General features: G+C 37.8%; 1 protein-coding gene and 1 long non-coding RNA gene across 2 annotated transcripts in view; one reads left to right on the top strand and one right to left on the bottom strand.

The window, feature by feature from the left end:
• Positions 1 to 3,390: 3,390 nt before the first annotated feature.
• Positions 3,391 to 19,823, bottom strand: part of LOC119617877 — a 51,492-nt gene continuing 35,059 nt past the window's right edge. Inside the window, exons 2-3 of the long non-coding RNA XR_005234322.1 lie at positions 5,555 to 5,633; positions 3,391 to 3,458 (exon numbers count right to left, since the gene is read on the bottom strand). This is a non-coding gene — a long non-coding RNA (uncharacterized LOC119617877). The remainder of the gene's footprint in view (positions 3,459 to 5,554; positions 5,634 to 19,823) is intronic.
• ngfrb (nerve growth factor receptor b) overlaps positions 11,513 to 19,823 on the top strand; it is a 32,102-nt gene continuing 23,791 nt past the window's right edge. The window contains exons 1-2 of the mRNA XM_017438810.3: positions 11,513 to 11,796; positions 16,016 to 16,157. Of these exons, the coding sequence (XP_017294299.1) occupies positions 11,743 to 11,796; positions 16,016 to 16,157 (196 nt within the window). The 5' untranslated portion in view covers positions 11,513 to 11,742. The remainder of the gene's footprint in view (positions 11,797 to 16,015; positions 16,158 to 19,823) is intronic.

Here is a 19,823-nt window from a genome sequence, read left to right as displayed (position 1 = left end):
AATTTACTGTAAACATCAGAGCCTTTTGGGAAGGTAAAAGTACAAGATGTTTCATTTTAAAGTTAGCTGAGAAGAGTTGATTTTTGATGACAGTTTACATTTTTATTTTTATTTTGTTGTCGATATTTCCATTGAGGATCATTTATTACTACTTGAGGTATGAAAGGATTTCTAAGAGTCCTGTTTGGATCAGCTTTCTGCTTGGATTGTGAACTAAAATCCAAATACTGATACTTTTTTAATGCATTTTAAAAATGTATTTATTTCATTTAATTTGTTTTAATTTTTATTATTGAATTTGGGTTTCCCCATAAATAAATTATTGTTAATATGTTTTAATTTATATATAGGTTCTTGCCTCTTCAGGAGAGTGGTTTTTTTACACTTTTATATTTTAGCATTTATATGCAATAAAATAAAATTTAAAAATAGGGTGTACTTTAACCCCGTATTATAACTTGCAAAACAAAAAACATAAATACCTTCTTATTGCTTCTCCTCCTATTAATTTTGGCAGTAATAAGAGTCAAAGTAATATTGGCAGTTGCTGACAATTTTTAACTAAAAGATAAGTACTTTGCACACACAAGTTTTCTGTATGATATAAACAGATATTTTAAACTTTTATTGCTGTTTGTTTCTTTGTAAGTGGTTCGCAAGTGAAAGTATGCTTCACAGAATATCATCAGTTATTTTAAATAAAGACGTTTCCTCAAATTGTGTGTTTTTGGGTTGTTTTGCAACTCTTTGACACTTCAGACTATCAGGTCAGTGGCCACTGTGTCCTAAATCCTGTACGGTGTCTCCTGTTGATGAATCAGCAGAAATGTCAGTTAGATGTAACACAAAGCAGCACAGCATACATCCTTACAAACAGTCCACAAAGGATGAGTGTTAATTTTGTGAAAAATGTGACCAGATTAAGCCCAGATTTTATATAATTGCACATTGCATGGTCTGCAGATATCAATATTTCCCTCAGTTTTAAGTTTATATTCAGTGTTGTGCAAATGTTTAAGCAGGTATGAAAAATGCTGTAAAATAAGAATGTTTTCAAAAATATAAGTTCTAAGTTTTCTAAGCGAGGTGACAGAGCTGTGTGGGTGATCACCCTTTTCCAACGTTTTACTAAATCCGCACACAGACTTGATATCTGCAGACTCATCTGTTGTTTATTATGCAACACAGACACCTGAAGGAATGGGTTCACGTATCACATGTGCACCCATTCGTGTATAATTGTACACAATCTGTGATAAATCTGGTCAAATCTCTGACAAAACCAACATTCAGTTTGATGGTTACTGTAATAATTATTAGAAAAGGGCACGTTCTGTCACTTTTTATACCACAGTCAAGAAAAGTCTTCTGTTTAACTTTAATATTCATTGACTATTCGTAAAGAATGAATGATATGCTGCTATGTTCTACAGCTAAATGGCTTCCACAATTACAATAACAATTACAAAAACACACAATCTGAAGAAAGATCTGAATAGCTTTCTTTCTTTTCAATGTACTCATTGCAATCTATGAAGCTAAACATAAAACTATACTAAATGGTGCAGTTTGAAAGAGTTTTCTGTGGTAGTTTTCCAGATATATTGATATGCAATTCTGAAATGTGGGTCAGTGTAAACAAAGCATTCAACTCAATCCACTGGAAGCTTAGCTGCACACTTTACTCAACAAACCTTAGGGTAAATACACACCAGCACAATAAAATTGGCTCTTCCATAGACGTCACCATTCTTGAGCTGTTTTCAGCCACTTTGGCTGTTTCTGTAGTTAAACAAACACATATGGTAGGTGGCAGTCATTCCCAGACTCGGCTTCCAATTGTTTTTTTTTTTTTTTAATTTAATTTTAATTTAATTGCAATGATTACCTTCAATCTGAAAATTAAAAAAAAATAAATAATAAAATCAAAACAAAAAAACCCAGCATCAATTCTTTTATGGAGACTTGTCGAAATTCAGGTATTTGGTATAGATTAACATGATTAACAAGATTATGATTAACCAGTTTGACTAACTGGTCTGTGACTGCAGGTGATTAGTTGGTGAAAGGCGTTCACTAAAGAGTCTCCAGCAGGTCTCGCGATGTTTGCAGGAGTTCTCATTTTCCTTGCTTGAGTCTCAGAGACTCAATGTTCTGTTTGTTGAACTCTGAACATGTTAAAAACATCTGCAGCACACTTTCTCTTAAAATAGCATCAGAGTCCCTTCAAGCGTCTCAAAGTCATCTCAAAAATTTCTTGATTTTGTTGCGGGCTCTCCAACTTGTCTCAAAAACATGCTTATGGCAAGATATAACTCTAGAAACTTTAAAATTGAAAGAAGACTCTGCCATCAATGTGAGAATGTGGACATTTGATGACACTGGTCACACATCCGCTGTTCACAGAGCTCTGAGCAGAATTTAGGACAAAAACCAAACCCCCGACATGGAAACAAGGCCAAGTGATTTACCTTTGCATGAAAACATGAAAAAAGGCAACAATTTGTAGTTTGTTTGCCGAAGTGCAGAAAACTGATGCAATAATAAGAGTCTGCAGAAAAGCAGTGAAGATTTCCTCCAAGTTTGAGGAATAATTTTTCTGCAATTGACGATTTTGTCAAAATTATTGGTTCTTAATTATTAGAAATACAAACAGATGTGTATCCACCCTGCAATACAAACATGAAAGCATCTGATTGGACCCGAAAGTTGTTCTGCAGCAAGATAACAACCTCAAACCTACAGCCATCGTCACCGAGAACTAAGTTCAGCGTGAAGAAGAGCAAGGCGTTTCAGAAGTGATGGTTTGGCCCTCACAAATTTCATTGACTGTGTCTAGGATGACAGCTTTTGTCCAGTTTGGGCCATGTCCAAGAGTTTAAGCTGGCTGCGTGCATGAAGTGTTGGTAGAGAACACCAGCAGTATCTAATGAGTGGTGAAACTGCGGGCTGAGGAGTTGTGTAGCATGCTGGTCTGTGTTAACCTCAGGACAGTGTTTATAGGGGCCAAGAGGCCACAAACACCACTGAACCCCCATCTCCCACCCTCTTCAGCTAGATAGAAAGATTATTGATGTTCAAGGCCGCAGGGATGCTGTCAGTCACAAGCATTTGGCTCCAGAGAGAGGTTATCCCACTGAAGATGACCCCTCTCTAAACGCCCCGTCCTGTCCGGCCCTGGGGCCCCAGGTAGATGCTCACAGATGGGTGATTTGTGAGTTTCTCCTTGACTCTAATGAATACGGAGCAGACAACATGTTTTGCCTTCAGCCCTTATGGAGATTGTTGATGAAGACAACAGGAGTCAATTAAGCAGGACATACAAACAATTAACCTGTTTTTCATTTTTGTCTTTGAAACGTGTCAAAAACACTCTTTCAGCAAGATTACCTCTTATTATTCTTAACGATCCGAATTTCCCCTTCCTGGAGTGCAGAAAATGACAGATGGATTAAAGTCTGGAATGACAAAAACGGCTTTCTTTGGTGATTGATTCACTTTTCAGGGTCAGTCGACACAAAGGTTCAGTGACAGAGATCTGAAGTACCTGTGTGCAAAGTTATTTTGGGGTTGCACTTTCAACCATCAGGTCTTAATTTTTCTGAAACAATAAAACCAATAATACCAAAAATCTTTTTTATTTAAATACTAGACTTTTGATGTTGTTTTACAGGAAAATAACATAATATACTCAGTTTTTATTCACTATCTTTGCAAAGTCACAATATATGAATTTGAATTCGAAGCACACCCAATGAGAAAATGTTGTTTGATCCACAGACTAACAGTACACTAAGTAGGTAAGTAATTTATGTTCTGTATTCTTTCAGTTTTATTATTTTCACAATTCCAAAGACTCCATCAGCTAGTTTTTTTATAATTTTAAAAACATATTTTACATTTAAAAATGGCTTTAAATCAAGCAGTCCACTTTGTCCTTTGAGATTTTGCAGTAATTAATAAAACCCTGGAGACAGAAGTGAAAAACATCTTGTTTTGTACAATTGCAGTCAATAAGAAGAGGCTGTGTGAAGAAAAACAACCAAACCCATCTGAAAGAAAGTTTTTGTTTCTGTTTTGCTGGAGACATTTCTTTGGGCCCGGCAGCTATTGATGGCAAATGGTATCACAACAAAAACGGAGGCTCTTGGCACAACATGAAGGTCCTTCTTGTTGTCAAGCTCCGTTGGACTTAAAGAGCCCTGAGATCTATTTCTGTCACAAATGTTTGAAGACTATTCTAATCAGGTACAGACAGGTGGGCAGAGGAGGAAGCAAGTAGAAAGTTTGCAGAAGTGAAGGGAATCAGTCTAGTTTAAGCTTTGTTGCAATGATAAAAAAAAACATCAATTTATTTTAAAGCACATAAATGTGCACATTAGACAGATGAGGCACTGGGACTGGTTTTAGTGTTGCTTTGTTCTTCTCTTTTTGTCAGTGGCTTGCAATTTATTTTATAGCGTCCAGGAAACGTCGCCTACTTTAAAGGTAAAAAGAAGAGTGGAAATACTTTTTGACTTTCAGTTTTATCCAAAAAGTGTTTACCATTCAATAAAAACAAATCCTATTAATGTATTTGTAGAGACACACTTCCTCTTATTTGCTTTTAACTCAATTAGAGTTTGACAAGTTGATTTTATCCACAGTTTTTTTTAAATAGAGTTTTACTACTTTCTATAGTGCTCTATTATTCTCATTAATTTCACCTTTTGTGCTATTACAGTTTTTGAAGTTATTATTTTATTGGCTTTAGCTTTGAGAATTTTTTGCTTCCAGTATTTTGTCACAACTCTTGTGAGTTTTTAAATAAATTATTCATGCCACAGTGATGCATTTAATAATGAAACAATATTCATTCACCTCTGATGGAGAATTCATTGCTTTCTACGTTTAAGTAGTTATTTAAAATAGAAGGAAGATTCCTTCTAACAGCATTTGTTGTCTTTGTTGGGCAGCAGGGGGCAGCATTGTTGTAGACATCCAGCATCATAGAACGTGACTGTGGCGAAATCTATGAGATTTAGGAACATTTACAAATAATTAATCTTCAAGCTGCCTTTTCTCAGTTTTTGAGCAAAATAAAGATCCACTCAACTATTTATTCTCATCTACTAATTAGTGGTCAGGTTGTGGAGGCAGCAGGAGGGAAACCCAGGCACCCACCTCCCCAGAGTCACTCTCCGGCTCCTCCTGGCGGATCTCAAGGTGTTCCAGGCCAGAGAAGATATGTAATCCCACCAAATACCCAAATACTTAAACTCTTCCTCTTGAGGCACCACCAACCCACTAGAAAGATTCCATTTTTACTCTCTGTAGAACTGTTACTTTTACGTGGTGGAGGGTTGAGTACCCCCATGATTCTGTGGCCTAAATTGTTTGGGGTGTAAGCCCCTGGTAGGATCTCCCAGGACAAACTGCCTCAGGGGTGAGGTCAGACAAAGAGCAATTCTGAGATATTGATGAAGGAAGACCACAGAAAACAGGTTACTGCACCCAGATTTAAAAACAAAAACAGGAATTCCCTCCAGGAGGCAGGCTTGGGAGGGGAACTTACCTGGTGGTCAAGTCTTAGTTTCTGGGGTTTGGCTGGACCAAGCTCAAAACAGGAAGTCACCTCCATGTTGGCCCACCACCTGCAGAAAGAGAGTAGTCAAGGTTGGTTGATAGCGGTACAAGGATAGGGCCCTTGGCATGATTAATTTAATGCCTTTGCAAATGTATTAAATTAGCAGATTTTAGCCTCCTTAATGACAGCAGTGTGACACAAACGTGTGGACAAACAAAGGTTTTCAGCAGCTTTGCTTCCTCTCTAAAAATGATGCATGGGTGTTTTAAATGAATGTGTTGAATGACATTGTTGGCAGGGTCAGTTTTTAGCTTTATTACACACCTTTAACCTGTTGACACTGCAGGTCAGCTTTTTTTAGCACTGAAGTTACCAACTAGAGCCACTTAAAACTGTTTCTCCTCTGCAAACACATTGAAGAGCGAGTCTGAATCCAAGCACTAAGTCTACACTCGTCTGATCTAGATATGCGCTTCATGGCTGTCAGGCTTCTTTGAAAGAGTAATTTTGTTTTTTAAAGAAGTAAGTATCTTACTTGCAGTAGATGGTGCTGAACAACCTCAGTTTGGAAAAATTAAGATTAGTTCTGACCAGACATGTGAGCTCACAGCTAATGGGCAAAGACCAAAGTGGACCATTGTTCTTAATCAAGTCTATTTTTTACAAGTGGGTTCATGCAAACATTATCTTTTTTGCACTTAAACTGCTGTCAATGTTGCATTACATATTTTTTTTTACATAGACATACAGTTGTTTGCATTAAAGAGTGTGAAGGTCTGTGGTCCATTACTGATAATGTCCAATGTGAAACACTTATTATGTGTTAAGTGTACTCAGCTATAAAATCTTTCTGTTGAAGAAGCAGGGCAATGTATAAATGTGCATTTGCTTGAAGCACTAAATTTCTTTTTGTTATTATATTGCATCCTATTTGCATGAGATAATTTCTCTGCTATGTCACACTAAAGAAGTTCTGTTTTGCAGTAATGGGTCATTGTTCGTTACAAATTTCAGATGTACACTGTTTTCAGTCACTTTGGTCTTGGGCTAGCCATTCTCTTATCATTCTGGTCAGAACAAAACTCTGCTTCTCCAAGTGAACTCATTCAAAAAGCTTTCTACAACAGGTAAGATGCTAACTGTTTTCCTTAAATCTCCAGTTCAAAATATTGAAACTACTGCTTTAATAACAAGGTCAACATTTATGAATAACCCTGGTCATGCATGCTTCAGTGACTGCCTCTGAAAAGCAGTTTTATGAAGATACAAAATACTTTCTACATAGTTCAACAATAAAACTTTATTTTTTTGAACTATGGACATTGTTTTACAATCTTTATAACGTATTAGATTTTAAGTTCTTTGAATTATATCTTATATTTATGCAACAACATAAACAATACTGTTCTTGTGACTTCAGTGTTTTGACTTCAGCAGGTTAGTATTGTGACAGTGAACACATGTCTCTTTTGCATTATGGGTTGTGTTGACTGTCAGCACCCTGAGGCTTGTTTTTAACCCAGTGTTTCAGAAACAACTGTTCCTGCCAAACTCTGATCAATACAATGACCAACTGGACTCTAACGATCCCAGCCCTAAAAAAAAAGTCCATTCAGAAAAAAAAATGCTGTCTTCCTGGGATAATTAAACAAACAGAAATAATCAAGTTTGCACATAGGCAGAATACCATACGCACAGGTGCAAAAACTTTTTTATACTTTGGTATAAAACATAATAAAAGTCAAGCTTTTATGGACTTTGGAGGACTACAAAGCTAGAACCTATTTCAGAATTTAGAAAACCTTTAGAATACATTGACCTAAAGGAACTGAAATGATGGTAATAACTACAAACAACACATTTGTCTTGTGTTAGACCAACTTTCCAAATTATTCCGTACATGTCTGCATATTTGTAATGTCATCCAATAAAGCTTCAGTTTATTATTATTTGTTATATTAGTATTTGTGGATAGATTTTCAAAAAGGTGGTTTGTGATCTAAGTTTCTGGTGTCATTTAACAGCTGACTACTTAAATGTGCAATAGAGACATAAAAAAATACCAAAAATCACCTACTGATTAACACAGAGAACACTATTATTTGTATTTAATTATGACAAGACATACAAAGTAGTATCATAAAAGTATCAAAATAATTATAAAGGATCATATTCAAGTGCAGCACAGTGGATAAGGTTTGATGATGAACACAATTTAATAAAACCCACACATGCATTGACAAAATAAATCAAGTAAACAGAATTTTCCTCTCCAAAATCATTGTTGTACATTACAAAAAAGCTTTATTTTGTCAGATTTTGTCTGAATCGAATGCTCACTTGATGATTTTTTTTTGTGCAGAATGCTTAAAGATTAAGTTATTAATACCATTTTTTGTATGCTGTGACATCTTACAGAGGATGAAGGGAGGATGCGCAGTAAAACAAAAAAAGGAGGGGGGGGGGGGAGAGAGACAGATTAGATCAATACAGCGAAGATGAGGAAATCCCAGGGGAGGGAGCTGGGTTTGTTGCCATATGGCCTCTCTGAGGTTCACTCTATCATAAGTTTAATAATTCCATTTAAACAGCAAACTCAGAATGAAATGAGCAATATCTGCAGCAGCTGCTCACACCCTTACAGGACGGCGAGATTGTTTTCTTCAAATTCACACAGAAACACACAACATAACAGGGACACACTAATCGCAACATATCTCTTCTCATTCCAGTTATTGGTGTGAGTGCTCTCTGAGTAATTCGAGGGCTTCCTTGGCTCGTCATATGATGCCTCTGCAGCTATTACAGTGCATTAGAGGGAGAGCTTGCATGAAAACTGTGGATCGCATTGCCAGAGTTGTTTATGCTTCTTCGTTGTTGCTGATGCAGGAGTGACAGGTGGGCTTCTGTTCTCAGGAGAAGGAGGAAAAAAAACTACTCACGAGGACAAATACACATGTGTCTTGAGGGGTTTTGATATACTTTGAAAAGGCGTAAACAGATGACATGGGCTAAATCTGACCAGACTGGAAAATGCACAAATAAACAGCCCCGTTTTATAATCTTTACAGGGAATTCCTACTGACATAAATTATTAAGTAGACTTTTAGTCTAACAATTTATTCCCTAATCTTAGACTTAACATTGCCCTAACAGCAACCATTATCTTAGATTTAAGATCCGACCACTAAACCTTGAAAGGTTCTGCTTTGTGGGCCCCATGAAGTGCAGTGGACTTTCAATCTTTAGACTTCATAAATAAGGTTTAAAAAGCCCACTTTTCTGCCACTTGGAACAGAATCCTTCTCCTGAAACCTTAGATGGGACAGTGAACGTCTCATGGACCACCCATCTTCTGTTAAATCTTTGGGAACAGATGGTCAGAGCTAGAGGGTGCACACCGTGATTGGGTTTCTTTAACTGACGCAAGTTAGTTACTAATAGTAACGAGAGAAATTTAATTTTCTAAATGACTTTGCTGAAATTATCTGAAGCAGCTTAGGCTGAGTTGTTAAAATTTAAAGAAGCAGAACACTAGCTATAACCGGAAAATAGAAAATTGCTAGCTAAAAGTAAAAAAAGACTAGCTAAAAGTCAAATTAGCTAAATGCTAACTAAAAGCTAAAAGTAGCATAGAAAGCCTAAAACAGAGAGACTATGCCATCAGAGATTTTAAAGAGAACAGTGTTTCTGAAAGAACTGAAGAGATCTCAATGAATTTCTGTGTGGAAAATATTTGTAAATCAAGTTAAATATTTTAAAAAGTATAAAAGTCAGAAAAACCCCAAGTCATAGCACCCATGTCCTAAATGAGCTAAATGTTTTGATATATTAATTGCCAAAATAACAGAGAGTACGCAGAAATACAGTACTTGCAAAAAAATGTGGAAAAATAAAAAAATCAGGAAAAGAATAATGTGAATGCTGAATCAGTATTCACACAATGAAGCTTTTTTTTGTTTATTAGTTTTTACCTTTAATAATCATGCCCTACGAGAACAGTTTTCTGTCTTTTCATAATGTACTTAGCTAAACGATTGACAAAACTTTAAACTACACATCTCAGTGTACACCATCTGAAGCCAGGGTGTTATGTTAGTGTAAGCAGTGTTTGTGTCCTTTCAGTCACAAAAAGTAACAATTCAGGGAAGGATTTAAGGAGGGACATTGGGTAAATAGCTGAATATTAGATTTTTCTATTTTTGTACATAACTAGAGTGTTTTTTCTTTTTTTTATTTTGTTCTCTTTGTCTTGTTCTCTCTCTTTCTGTCATTGCCTTCATGCATTATTTATCCACCAATGGCAGCGCAGCATCTTCTCTCTCTGCTCCTCTGCTGTACCGAGGCCCTGACATAAATCACAGTGAGCCAGTGAGCGACTAACCTTGGTGGGCGCAAAAGCCCACAAAATCTTTTAGTGAATTAGTCCAGCGTGTTCAAAAACTAAATAAAACTGTGATCCACTTTTTTTTAAAATGACCTCAGTAACTCTCTCTAGCAGGGCACATCATCACCTCATTAATTACGTTATATGTGCACCAACTTGTTTGGTGCTTTTAAGCATATCGGGTGATGCAACTACATTGAAATCCATCAAGTTAGAAAGAGATACAACAGGGCTTTTATGCATTCTGCTTCAGGGTTTTTTAGTTTGCGAAGACATAGCAAACAGTTGTCAGGCTTGTCTGCTTGTGCAACATACTGAAGGCGACTCGCTCAAAGCTGAACATCATGATCAGATCAGCCTATATTTCATTTCAGGTGTCAGTTTTGACCAGGAGAAAATTTCCCCCTCGTTAAGCATAAAAATAGCAGCTCTTTTAATGAGGAGAAGTGATGTGAAAATGTTGTACCATGAGTTATACATGGGCATACATTTTGTCACAAGGGTTGTAATAGAAAAATGTTTTACTTGTTCATTTATAAAGTTGGATAACAGGGATTTGGGCACATTACTGGCGGTTCACATGACGTTGCAGATATCAGGATATGTGTACCCGTGTGGATCTCGTGTTTCCTGGTAAAAGGTGCATTCATGCCATCAGTCCTCAGGGAAGCTCTGCTGATGTCCTCAGGCTCTGACCAAACAAGTCAGGCAAAGACGTGGACAGGAATCTAAAGCATCACTCTTTATTTTTTAAAGCTTTATCTTAAAGGGACAGTCTGGTCATTTTTTAAGTGATGTTCTGTGAAATAGTTACCAGTGGTTACCTGTTCAACCATGACATCAATCATAGAGCAAATAGTATGACAAAAATAGCAGAAGCCTTCCTTTAGGCTAACGTCTAGCCAAACAAGGGCCCATTTTATATCATTTTTCATGCTCAGAAAACAGGAACAAACTAAACAAACAACCATGCAAAAGTGCAGTGCTAATGTAGTATTCTTTTACACCAGTATGACATTTTCCCACTTGATTTATAAGCCTAAAAATGATATAACACATGCCCATTAGCCTAGCCTGGAGGATGACTTTTGCTCTTTTGTTCATACTCTGTGATTTAAATGACTGATGTCCCAGCTGATAAAGGTACTAACTACAGGTAACTATTTGTCAGGACACTTCAAAAATGACCAGATTGTCCATTTAAAGGGGCTGAAACATTGTTTTGTATTAATTAGTTGCATAAATCACAAACTAAGACAATGCTGAGAACAGAACACCTGATTTATTATTTAATTGGTCTGACAGTAATTTTTTGTTGTTGTTGTTGTTGTTGGCTTGTCAGGATCAACAACATCCTGAACCATAATTTGAGCTGTTATAGATAGAACAAACTGCATGCTGTGTGTGTGAGAGAGTGTGTGTGTGAGCTATGTGGGCGTGGATTGGCTCCTTTCCTGAAGCCGCAGATCGAGCGCTTCTTGTGCCAAATGAGCCCGGCGCAAGAAGAGCGCACAGCCCCTAACCCCCCCCCCAAATGTCTCATACGCGACGTTTATTTCCACAGAGCGGACTGTTTGTACAGCCAGTGTTAAAGGACTGACTTATCAGCGAGTTGTCACGTGGAGAGTTATTTTTTTCACCACTTTCCCCCCCCCCCTTCACAACAAAACTAAAAACTGATCGGCAAAGACGCAGCGATGACAGCTGCGGTTATTTCACCTCGAAGTTGCTGAGGTCCGCATCCTCCTGCATTCGATTGTTGACCCCCCCCTCCTCCTCTTTTGGAAATATGCAGAGAAGAAACAGGATGAAATTGGTCTTAATAGCAGTGTTACTTGGACTGGTGAGTACAGTCGCTTCTAAAATGTAAATATTTACCCAAAACTTTACGCACGGACAGGCCAAATGATGAGACTTTTTACGCGTGGTTTGAGTTTGTGGGAAACTTTTCCCCCCTATGTCACTTTATTCTCCTCCAACCTGGCTTATTTTTTTAATAAATAGCTGCAGTAAATTATTTTGTTTTGAGACCTGAATGTGCTTTAAGTTTAGGTTTAATCTCATTTTGCTGCTTTTGCACATGCACCTGCCCCGTCTCCAGTCCCCCTAGCCTGACAATGAATGTAAAGCAGAGCGGATGTGTGCAGCAGCAGCAGCAGCAGCAGCAGCAGCCATTCAGGTTGACACTTTATATCTCCTCTTGCTTGGAGCTGCAGTTCCACCCGTCTCAGTTACATTTGTGCCTGCAGAGAGCAGGACAATAACAGTCGAGTTAAAAGGAGCTGATTTGTGCATTTGACAAAGATTCCCCAAGTCAGAAAAAGTTTTACGGAAGTTTGGTGTCTGGAGCCATGACCACCTGTTAACACAAGAAAGGGGAAGTTACACTGATGCACAAAACAGGTGCAGAATATTCAAGGAAACATAACAGTTTTGCCATGTCGGAAACAAGAACTGAAATCTTAGAGGAATACACTTCAACTCTTGGTAGTTCAAGGTTATAATTTGATTTGTCACAAGGAAGGAAATAAATGTTTCAGCTCCGCCAGTGCATCTGCAGATACAGATACATTTTACCATTCCACAATAATCAAATACGCCCGGTTGAAGTGACTGGCCTAAAACCTTTAGTTTTGTCACATTGGTTCTAGACATGTCTCCCAGAAACTTTAAGGCTTGTCAACATAAAATTAGGTAAATTCCTGTCTGGCTTTTTTTTCCCATCTTTTTTAGTGTGTGTGTGTTTTTCTGTTAATACTGGAGCCCTTCTGGCTATCCTTCCATGGAGCCAAATACAATTCACAATGTGCTGTATGGTGCAGTCACAAAGTACCATACCTTCACCTTGAAGTTTGGCTTCAGTGCTTTTGGATCATTTCTTGGCTCTTTTTCTATCATCAACACTATGCGTCAAATCAACCTGGGGTTGTATTTTCTCTTGCGAAAGGCTGGTTTCAGTTCTACGAACCTTATAATTTTTAATAATATTGGCAGCTGTGGTTAGAGGAACATGAAGCTGCTTGGGGATGGTCTTTAACATGAAAATCTATAATCTTCTTTCCGAGCTCCTCAGACAGCTCACGTCTTTGTTTTCTCTGCTACATGTTTAGTGTGTTGGACACAACAACACTATCTGGTTTGTTTGTTCCCTTTAAATAGCCTGTGATACTAATTAAGGTCAAACACTTGACTATAGTGCAAATAATAAGTTTGTTCAATAAATCTGTCAATACTATTTTGGCATATTTTTGTAAAGCAAACAACAAATAAGTCCTTTTCACATTTTTTTTTTGTTTGCTCCATCACATATTAAAGGAATGCAGATATACAGCACATTAGACAAGTTTTTTTTAACTGAATCACTTTTCATGAAGGATTAAGCTGTGGTCTGTGTTTGTAAGTCCTGGTTTAGGGTACATCACCACTCCATGACAGCTGCTCCCACTGATGGCTATGCATCCTCTGCTGGCTCAGCACATGTAATATTGATAGATGTTGAACCCCCAACCTCTTCTCCTCCCCACTTCCTCTTCGATTCACCACATGCTCACTCTCTTTTTTTCTTCCGGTCTTACTGGGAAGCAGGTTTAGTAAAAGTCCAACGGCTTAAGAAGCGTCAGCAATGGACGTCCAGATGTTACTTGCCTCCATCTGAAAATCGAGCAGAGCAGTGCTTTGATTGGCTGGAAAACTAAATATGTGTCCAGATGCTTCTGTGAACATCCTGCCTCATTATTGAACTGAACCCCCGGACACACACACACATTAAAACCAGCTTTAGGAAATGTAAAAGTCAAGCTCCAACTTGCTAAAAAATGTGTTTTTTCTTCCTTTTTTTCATTCCACACACTATTTGCTCAAATCACATTACAGCTTTTGAATGATCTGTTTGCACAACGTAAGTGATGCACTTAAATCTCTCTCTTGGTCTTTGAGGCTGAGTAATGTTGCACCCACACCTGGAGCTTAAAGAGGATGAACCAAAAAAGTGAATAAGCAAATGCCAAACGCTAGAACTTGGAGTTATTTCAAGTGTCATTTGGAAACAGGTTTGCTCACATGCAAGGTTTGTTGACTAGTTTGTACAGATGTATGTGTGTCAATGGGCGTGTGCAGTTATATAAGGGATGGCAGAGGGGAAGTAGTAGTTGGATTTGATTCATATTTAAATTATCAATTGTTGCAAAATGGGGTTGGTAGAGCATGTTCTATGGTTTTGAACAAAAGTTGAGATCTGTGGAAGACATTTCAAATGAAAGGACTTAAAGACCGTGTAGCCCTCAGGTTCTGTGTAAGGGATTTGCTGTATTTTTACTTTTTCTTAAAGTAATGACTTTAAACACTGCTCATTTATTGAAGATAATATTTTAGGCCACTCTACTTGTCCGCTTTCCTCATTTTTTAAAGTACTTTCTGCACAATATGCTGTCCTGGTCCGGTACAAGGACTGAATGAGTGGAAAAAGCAACCAAAGTCCAAAGAACATCTTTAAAACACCTTCAAAAAGTGTGGAGAACTATTTATTAACACCACCTTAAAAGATTATGAGAAAGTCTGGCTCTTTGGAAGCGCTATATAAATAAAGTTGATGATGATGAATTTTTGTTGGACAAAGATCTTAAAATAATACTGAAAAATATTTTGTCCATTCATGACCACAAAAAGTTAATTTCTCTTTCATATTTTTAACATACTATCATTTTCAGTTGATGAAATACCTTGTTTTCTTTCCCAGATGTAAGCTTCCTGTAAAAAAAAAGTTGCATAATGGATTGCAGTTATGGGTAATAAGACAGTTTAAGAGGCCCTACAAAGAGGAGAACACATTCTTGAAAATAAGCAGAAGGTGAATGGCCCGTGACACCAAGAGCAGAGTGAATGAGTGTGCACACTTCCATGAACACATACGTTAGATGCTATGTGTCAGCTGACTTAGGTGTGCCTGAGGGGACATTTGATGTTTTGTCAGCGGCATTCCACACACACCTGAACCCTGAAGATTTATGTCCAGCGCACCCCCTTCGCATAAACGCACATCTGTGCTCACATCCTCCTAAGGGTGATAAAAGTGTTTGACTCACTTTCACTTAAGATGCTCCTCAAAAAAAAAAAAAGAAAAAAAAACAATCACAAGCTGACTCGCATGTTTCTCACTGCTTTAGACGTGATTGGAAATGAGATCAAAACAAGCAGGAGTCACACTGGAAAACAATTACCGAAATGGAACCTCCTTGTTTATTAGAGGAGAGTGAAACAAAGTTATCCCGTAAGCTTGGGCGCAGGCATGAAGTGTGCAAGCATGTGCACATTCTCATGCATTTATGCAGAAGCAGAGGCAAGCATAAACATCTTTGCCTGTCAACAGTGGAGATAAAGCACTCAGCAGGTTACTCTTTGAAGAATGTTGGAGCAGAGAGCAGCCTAACCTGGTCTGGACGGTTGACTATGTTGCCTTGAATACTACATCACTTGCTTGTACTTGTAAATGCTTATACAAGGTTTGCGTGCAGTTAAAGTTGCAGTTTCTCAATAGTTTGGCATGAGATCCTTTGAACAAAGCAATGGCCCTTTGTGACCTTGTCTGATGGGTCCTTTCTAGTACTTACAGCGCCAAGTCAAGACTGAGTGATTTGTGTTGTGTAGATTGTTTCATATATTTAGAAGCCAGATCAAGATAAACAGTTTGGTATTTCAGAAGCTCATTCAAAAAATACAAATTGAGAAAGAACTTGAAAACCTCAGTTTTTTAAAATATTATTATTCTGCCTCATGACTCGATACTCTTCCATGGGAACAGTGGTTTGTGTTTCAAAATTAGGTTTACGGAAATGACAAAAAAATGACCAAGAGAGGGAGCAAGAAAGAGAGTATTGTTTGGGTTTTTTTTAATGTTTTTTCTGCTTTTTCTTGTTAGACATTGTATTTCCCCATTTTTGCACCTTCTACAAATGTTCAGAATAAAAGAAAAAAAACCTTTCTTTTAACTGCTCACATAAGGTTGAGACAAATAATCATCTATTTGCTTTATTTCTCTCTCTCTCTCTCTCTGTGTTGAATGGCAGGCTGGAGCGCTGGCCAATAAGAAAACATGTCTCTCAGGTCAATATATGTCGACAGGAGAATGCTGCAAGGAGTGTCCGCCCGGTGAGGGCGTTGTGTCTCTGTGTGGGGCCTCGCAGACCGTCTGCGCTCCGTGCCTTGACAGTGAGTACAACAAAAACAGCTGTTTGACTCCCATGTGGACAGATTTTGCGAAATGTTGATTTGCACAATCAGGAGTGTAGAAGCACATAAAAGGTTATGTGAAGACATAGAAGCTGAGCAGTTTCAAATGTAAAGAGATGGGAGAGCTCTCAATATTGAGAAAGAGTGTATGGGTTAGAGGTGAAAAATAAAAATAGGGTTAGACTTTCTTAACAGGAGATTGCAGGAAATTTGAAAGGTTAAGCATCTGTGGTACAAAACAGTTATAAAAGATAATGAAAAAAAGATACATCTCTGTGCAAAAGGCACAAGGGGAAAACTTTGAATAATTTACTCATTTTTGAGCTCTGTGTAGCTCTTTGGTAAAAACAAAAATCAATGAGTCCCAATCTTCTAAATCCCAAAGATCAAAACTGGATGCTGATGTTGGCTGAGGCAGGTTGGAACCATCCATCTTATCAGCACACAACTCAAAAGCCAACATCCACGTATGATGGGTTTCATAACATACTAGTAGTTATTGATGAAGACTAAACATACAGCAGATACCACTGAAAATACCAATAATTTTACAGATTTACTGATCTTTTACTCTGATGAAACTAACGCATGGGTTTGTGAAGACCATTTAGGGATTGTGAAAATAAATAAAACCTGTTAAAAGTCTTGAAAAGTGTACAGATTCTAGTATTAAAGTAAATCAGTTTTATGTTTGAAAGTAAATGCCAGACATAACTTCTTCAGCACAACTGCCCTCCTCTCAGCCTTTACCATGTAGGGAGAGAAGCTGTGTTAGACAGAAGGACAGTAATATCAAGAGGATACAAAAGTGGGATCAGCTCCAGATGCTGTAGAGAACAACTGCAGTGGGAGATATTTTGAGCTTCAGTTAAATTATGTTACCGCAATTGAAGGCAAATGTAAAATCATATTTGGTAAGACTCAGGCCGTATTAGAGTCCCCTTATCTAAATGTAGTACGAGGCCTCCAATAACATATTCAAGGTTTCCTCCATGAGGTGAATTTATGGCTAAGTGTAGGAGAGAGTAACTATTATCTGAGATCAAAGGTTAAGCTTGTCCTCTGTGGAGGACAAGGTTGGTCCACAGCCAGTTGTTATGGTGTTCCCATAATTTTCCTTGTATGAATTCCCCAACCATCCTGTGTCTAGGCCAGGAAATAGATGTCAGCCTCACTGGGTCCCTGAGTTACAGGAAACCATAAGCTAAGGAGTCCCAGACTCAGAAAATGATTCAATCCACAGGTCATGAGAGAAGTCACGGGGAATCTGAGGATGGAAAAATGATTTATTCATGTCTGCGGGACATCTGTGTCTCAACTTAAGAGTACACAGTAGCCTACTGGTACCTTATAACACCAACGTAACTCATATTCATGATATAAAATCTTGCACTTTAAGTCCAAAATGACCTTCCTTGGCGTTATCTCTGGTATTTTAACTTTCTGAAGCGACATGAAGGCTTTTAGTGGTGATTAATATCAGTCCCATAGTGTTTGTTCAGCTCAGACATGAACAAACAGACAGAGACAGGCCATGTGTGTTCAGTCATGGAGAAATACAGATAGAGATTAAAGATGAGATCTGTAAGACAAGCATGTAAACTATTTCTGTATACTAGAAATAAACTCTGACCTTTCAGTTAATCCGCATTTACACTGAACCAGAGTTTGGTATGGGTTTATGTTACTTTTTTCAGAACCAACAATTGGGTAGCAATGGTTAACATTCTACTAAAATGAGTCTTTGCTTGTTCTTGTGTCAAACATTAGCATATTTGAAGAAGTACATTAGCTCAAATATTAATCTAAAACAAACTAAGCAGATATTTTTTTGAAGCTAGCTGCTATTCCTATTACTTTTTACATGTCTTTTATTTAGGACACAGATTTTAAACTTTAGGTTCATCTATCTTTATGAAAGTAAGGTGTGCAAACAATAGATACAGAAAATACTAAGTTATCACTTTGAGTGGGAGCATTTAAAATAGCCTCTGATGTCCTGATAAGTTGATCTAATAAACTACAACTCCAAAAATATGGACAATACTATCTGATCTGCACACTAATCTGTCTGTCTGTGTTGTTATACACACAGCCTAGATAGCATCTTCTTGCACAACTATCTAAACTTAGGATGCAGACTGTGGTTTTCACACGTTTAGTAAGGATGATAAAAAGAGGCTTGGTTGAAGTGCTAAAAAGAACAGCAAGCTGAAAAACTTGGAGGGGTTTGGATGAATGATCAGATAACTGGAGATGAAACAGAACGAGTACAGCTGGAGCAGAGACAAGGCAATCTCTTCAGCCACGAGTTAACGATTTATTCGCACACACAAGTACAAACACATTCAGGGGAAAAAAAAAAAAAAAATCACACACGCATAAACCACAAGCTGTGCAGTAGCCAGAGTAGATTAAGTAAGAAGTCCTTATATGGGTGTTGAAACAAAGGGAAAAGCCAGCAGCAACGATCAGCAGCAAAAGTACTGTTATGATATTATCTGCTCCCTCTGTACTCCCCTCATTTTCCTTCATAACCTCCCCCTCTTCCTATCCCTCCCTCTTCCTCTAAGCTGCAGCCACTGTTATTAATGTATTGACTTGCATTATTGATGCATGGCATTATGATAATGGCTCTGAGAGCACTCATGGGGGGTAGTGAGGGTAGTCTGAGTGTGTCTGTCTGAAAAGAGGGGAGGGTGTTGCTGGAGATAATGGGGAGAGGGGATAGTTGAATGCCAACAGGCCCACATAGTGAGAACTCTGGATGGTTTCCAATTCTAAATAGATAATTAAACAAAAATCTGAGGGACCCACATTTGACACTGTCAATGTAAGAGGGGGACTGCATTTCGCTGAGATTCATCGTGGTTCTCAGATGACATTGTCTGCGCTTTCTATTCTTCTGTCTGACTGTGTCTTTGTCTTGGTGGCTATCTCCTGTTTTAATCTCTGCATCATCAGAGCATTCAGCGAGGTTGGTGAGCTAATGATGCGAACTGAAAACCTGATCTGCTCTTAAGCACTGAGCTGGAAAAGTCTACAAGGAAACCACATGCCTCATGTCTCCTAACTTGCACTAATTTTAATATCAGTTCAGTTTTTAAGAAAAAGTAAACAGCTAAAATTCATCAAACTTATGTGGTACGAACTTGTTTTATCAGAATATTAACTGGTTTTGTGAAGTTTTATCGAACTTGTTTCAGTTTTAGCCAGGTTGGAGGAAATTTTTGAGCTTTTGACAAATGCCATAAACATTTGGTCCTATATTTCCTGTCAATTTACAGACAAAACTGCTCATAAATAGTAAAAACAAATGCAGTTGCAGCACTAAACCTCTTTAGTCAAGCAGTTTTTGCAATTTCCAAAGTAATTAGTATTCTAATGATCCCTTAAAATGCTCATTTAAATATTCATTGTTTTATATTTGGGTGCTGCTAGAAAAGGTGTACATGCTCTAATGTTCAAAAACCAATTTTGTCTTAGACACCTCTGTCCTTTTTCTGTTTGTTTATGTATATTTTAGCTCCCATCTGTTTAAGAACCCCATTGAAAGACTTAATTTGATTACCCAACTCTAGTTAGACAGCTTATTGGCCAAAAATTGAGTTGCAGATCATTTGCTTAGTCTTCACCTGTGGTGTG

Source organism: Kryptolebias marmoratus, linkage group LG17, assembly GCF_001649575.2.
Source record: "Kryptolebias marmoratus isolate JLee-2015 linkage group LG17, ASM164957v2, whole genome shotgun sequence".
Lineage (NCBI taxonomy): Eukaryota > Metazoa > Chordata > Actinopteri > Cyprinodontiformes > Rivulidae > Kryptolebias > Kryptolebias marmoratus.
The sequence above is the reverse complement of the archived record's forward strand: the minus strand, read 5'-3'. Positions and strand labels throughout refer to the sequence as shown.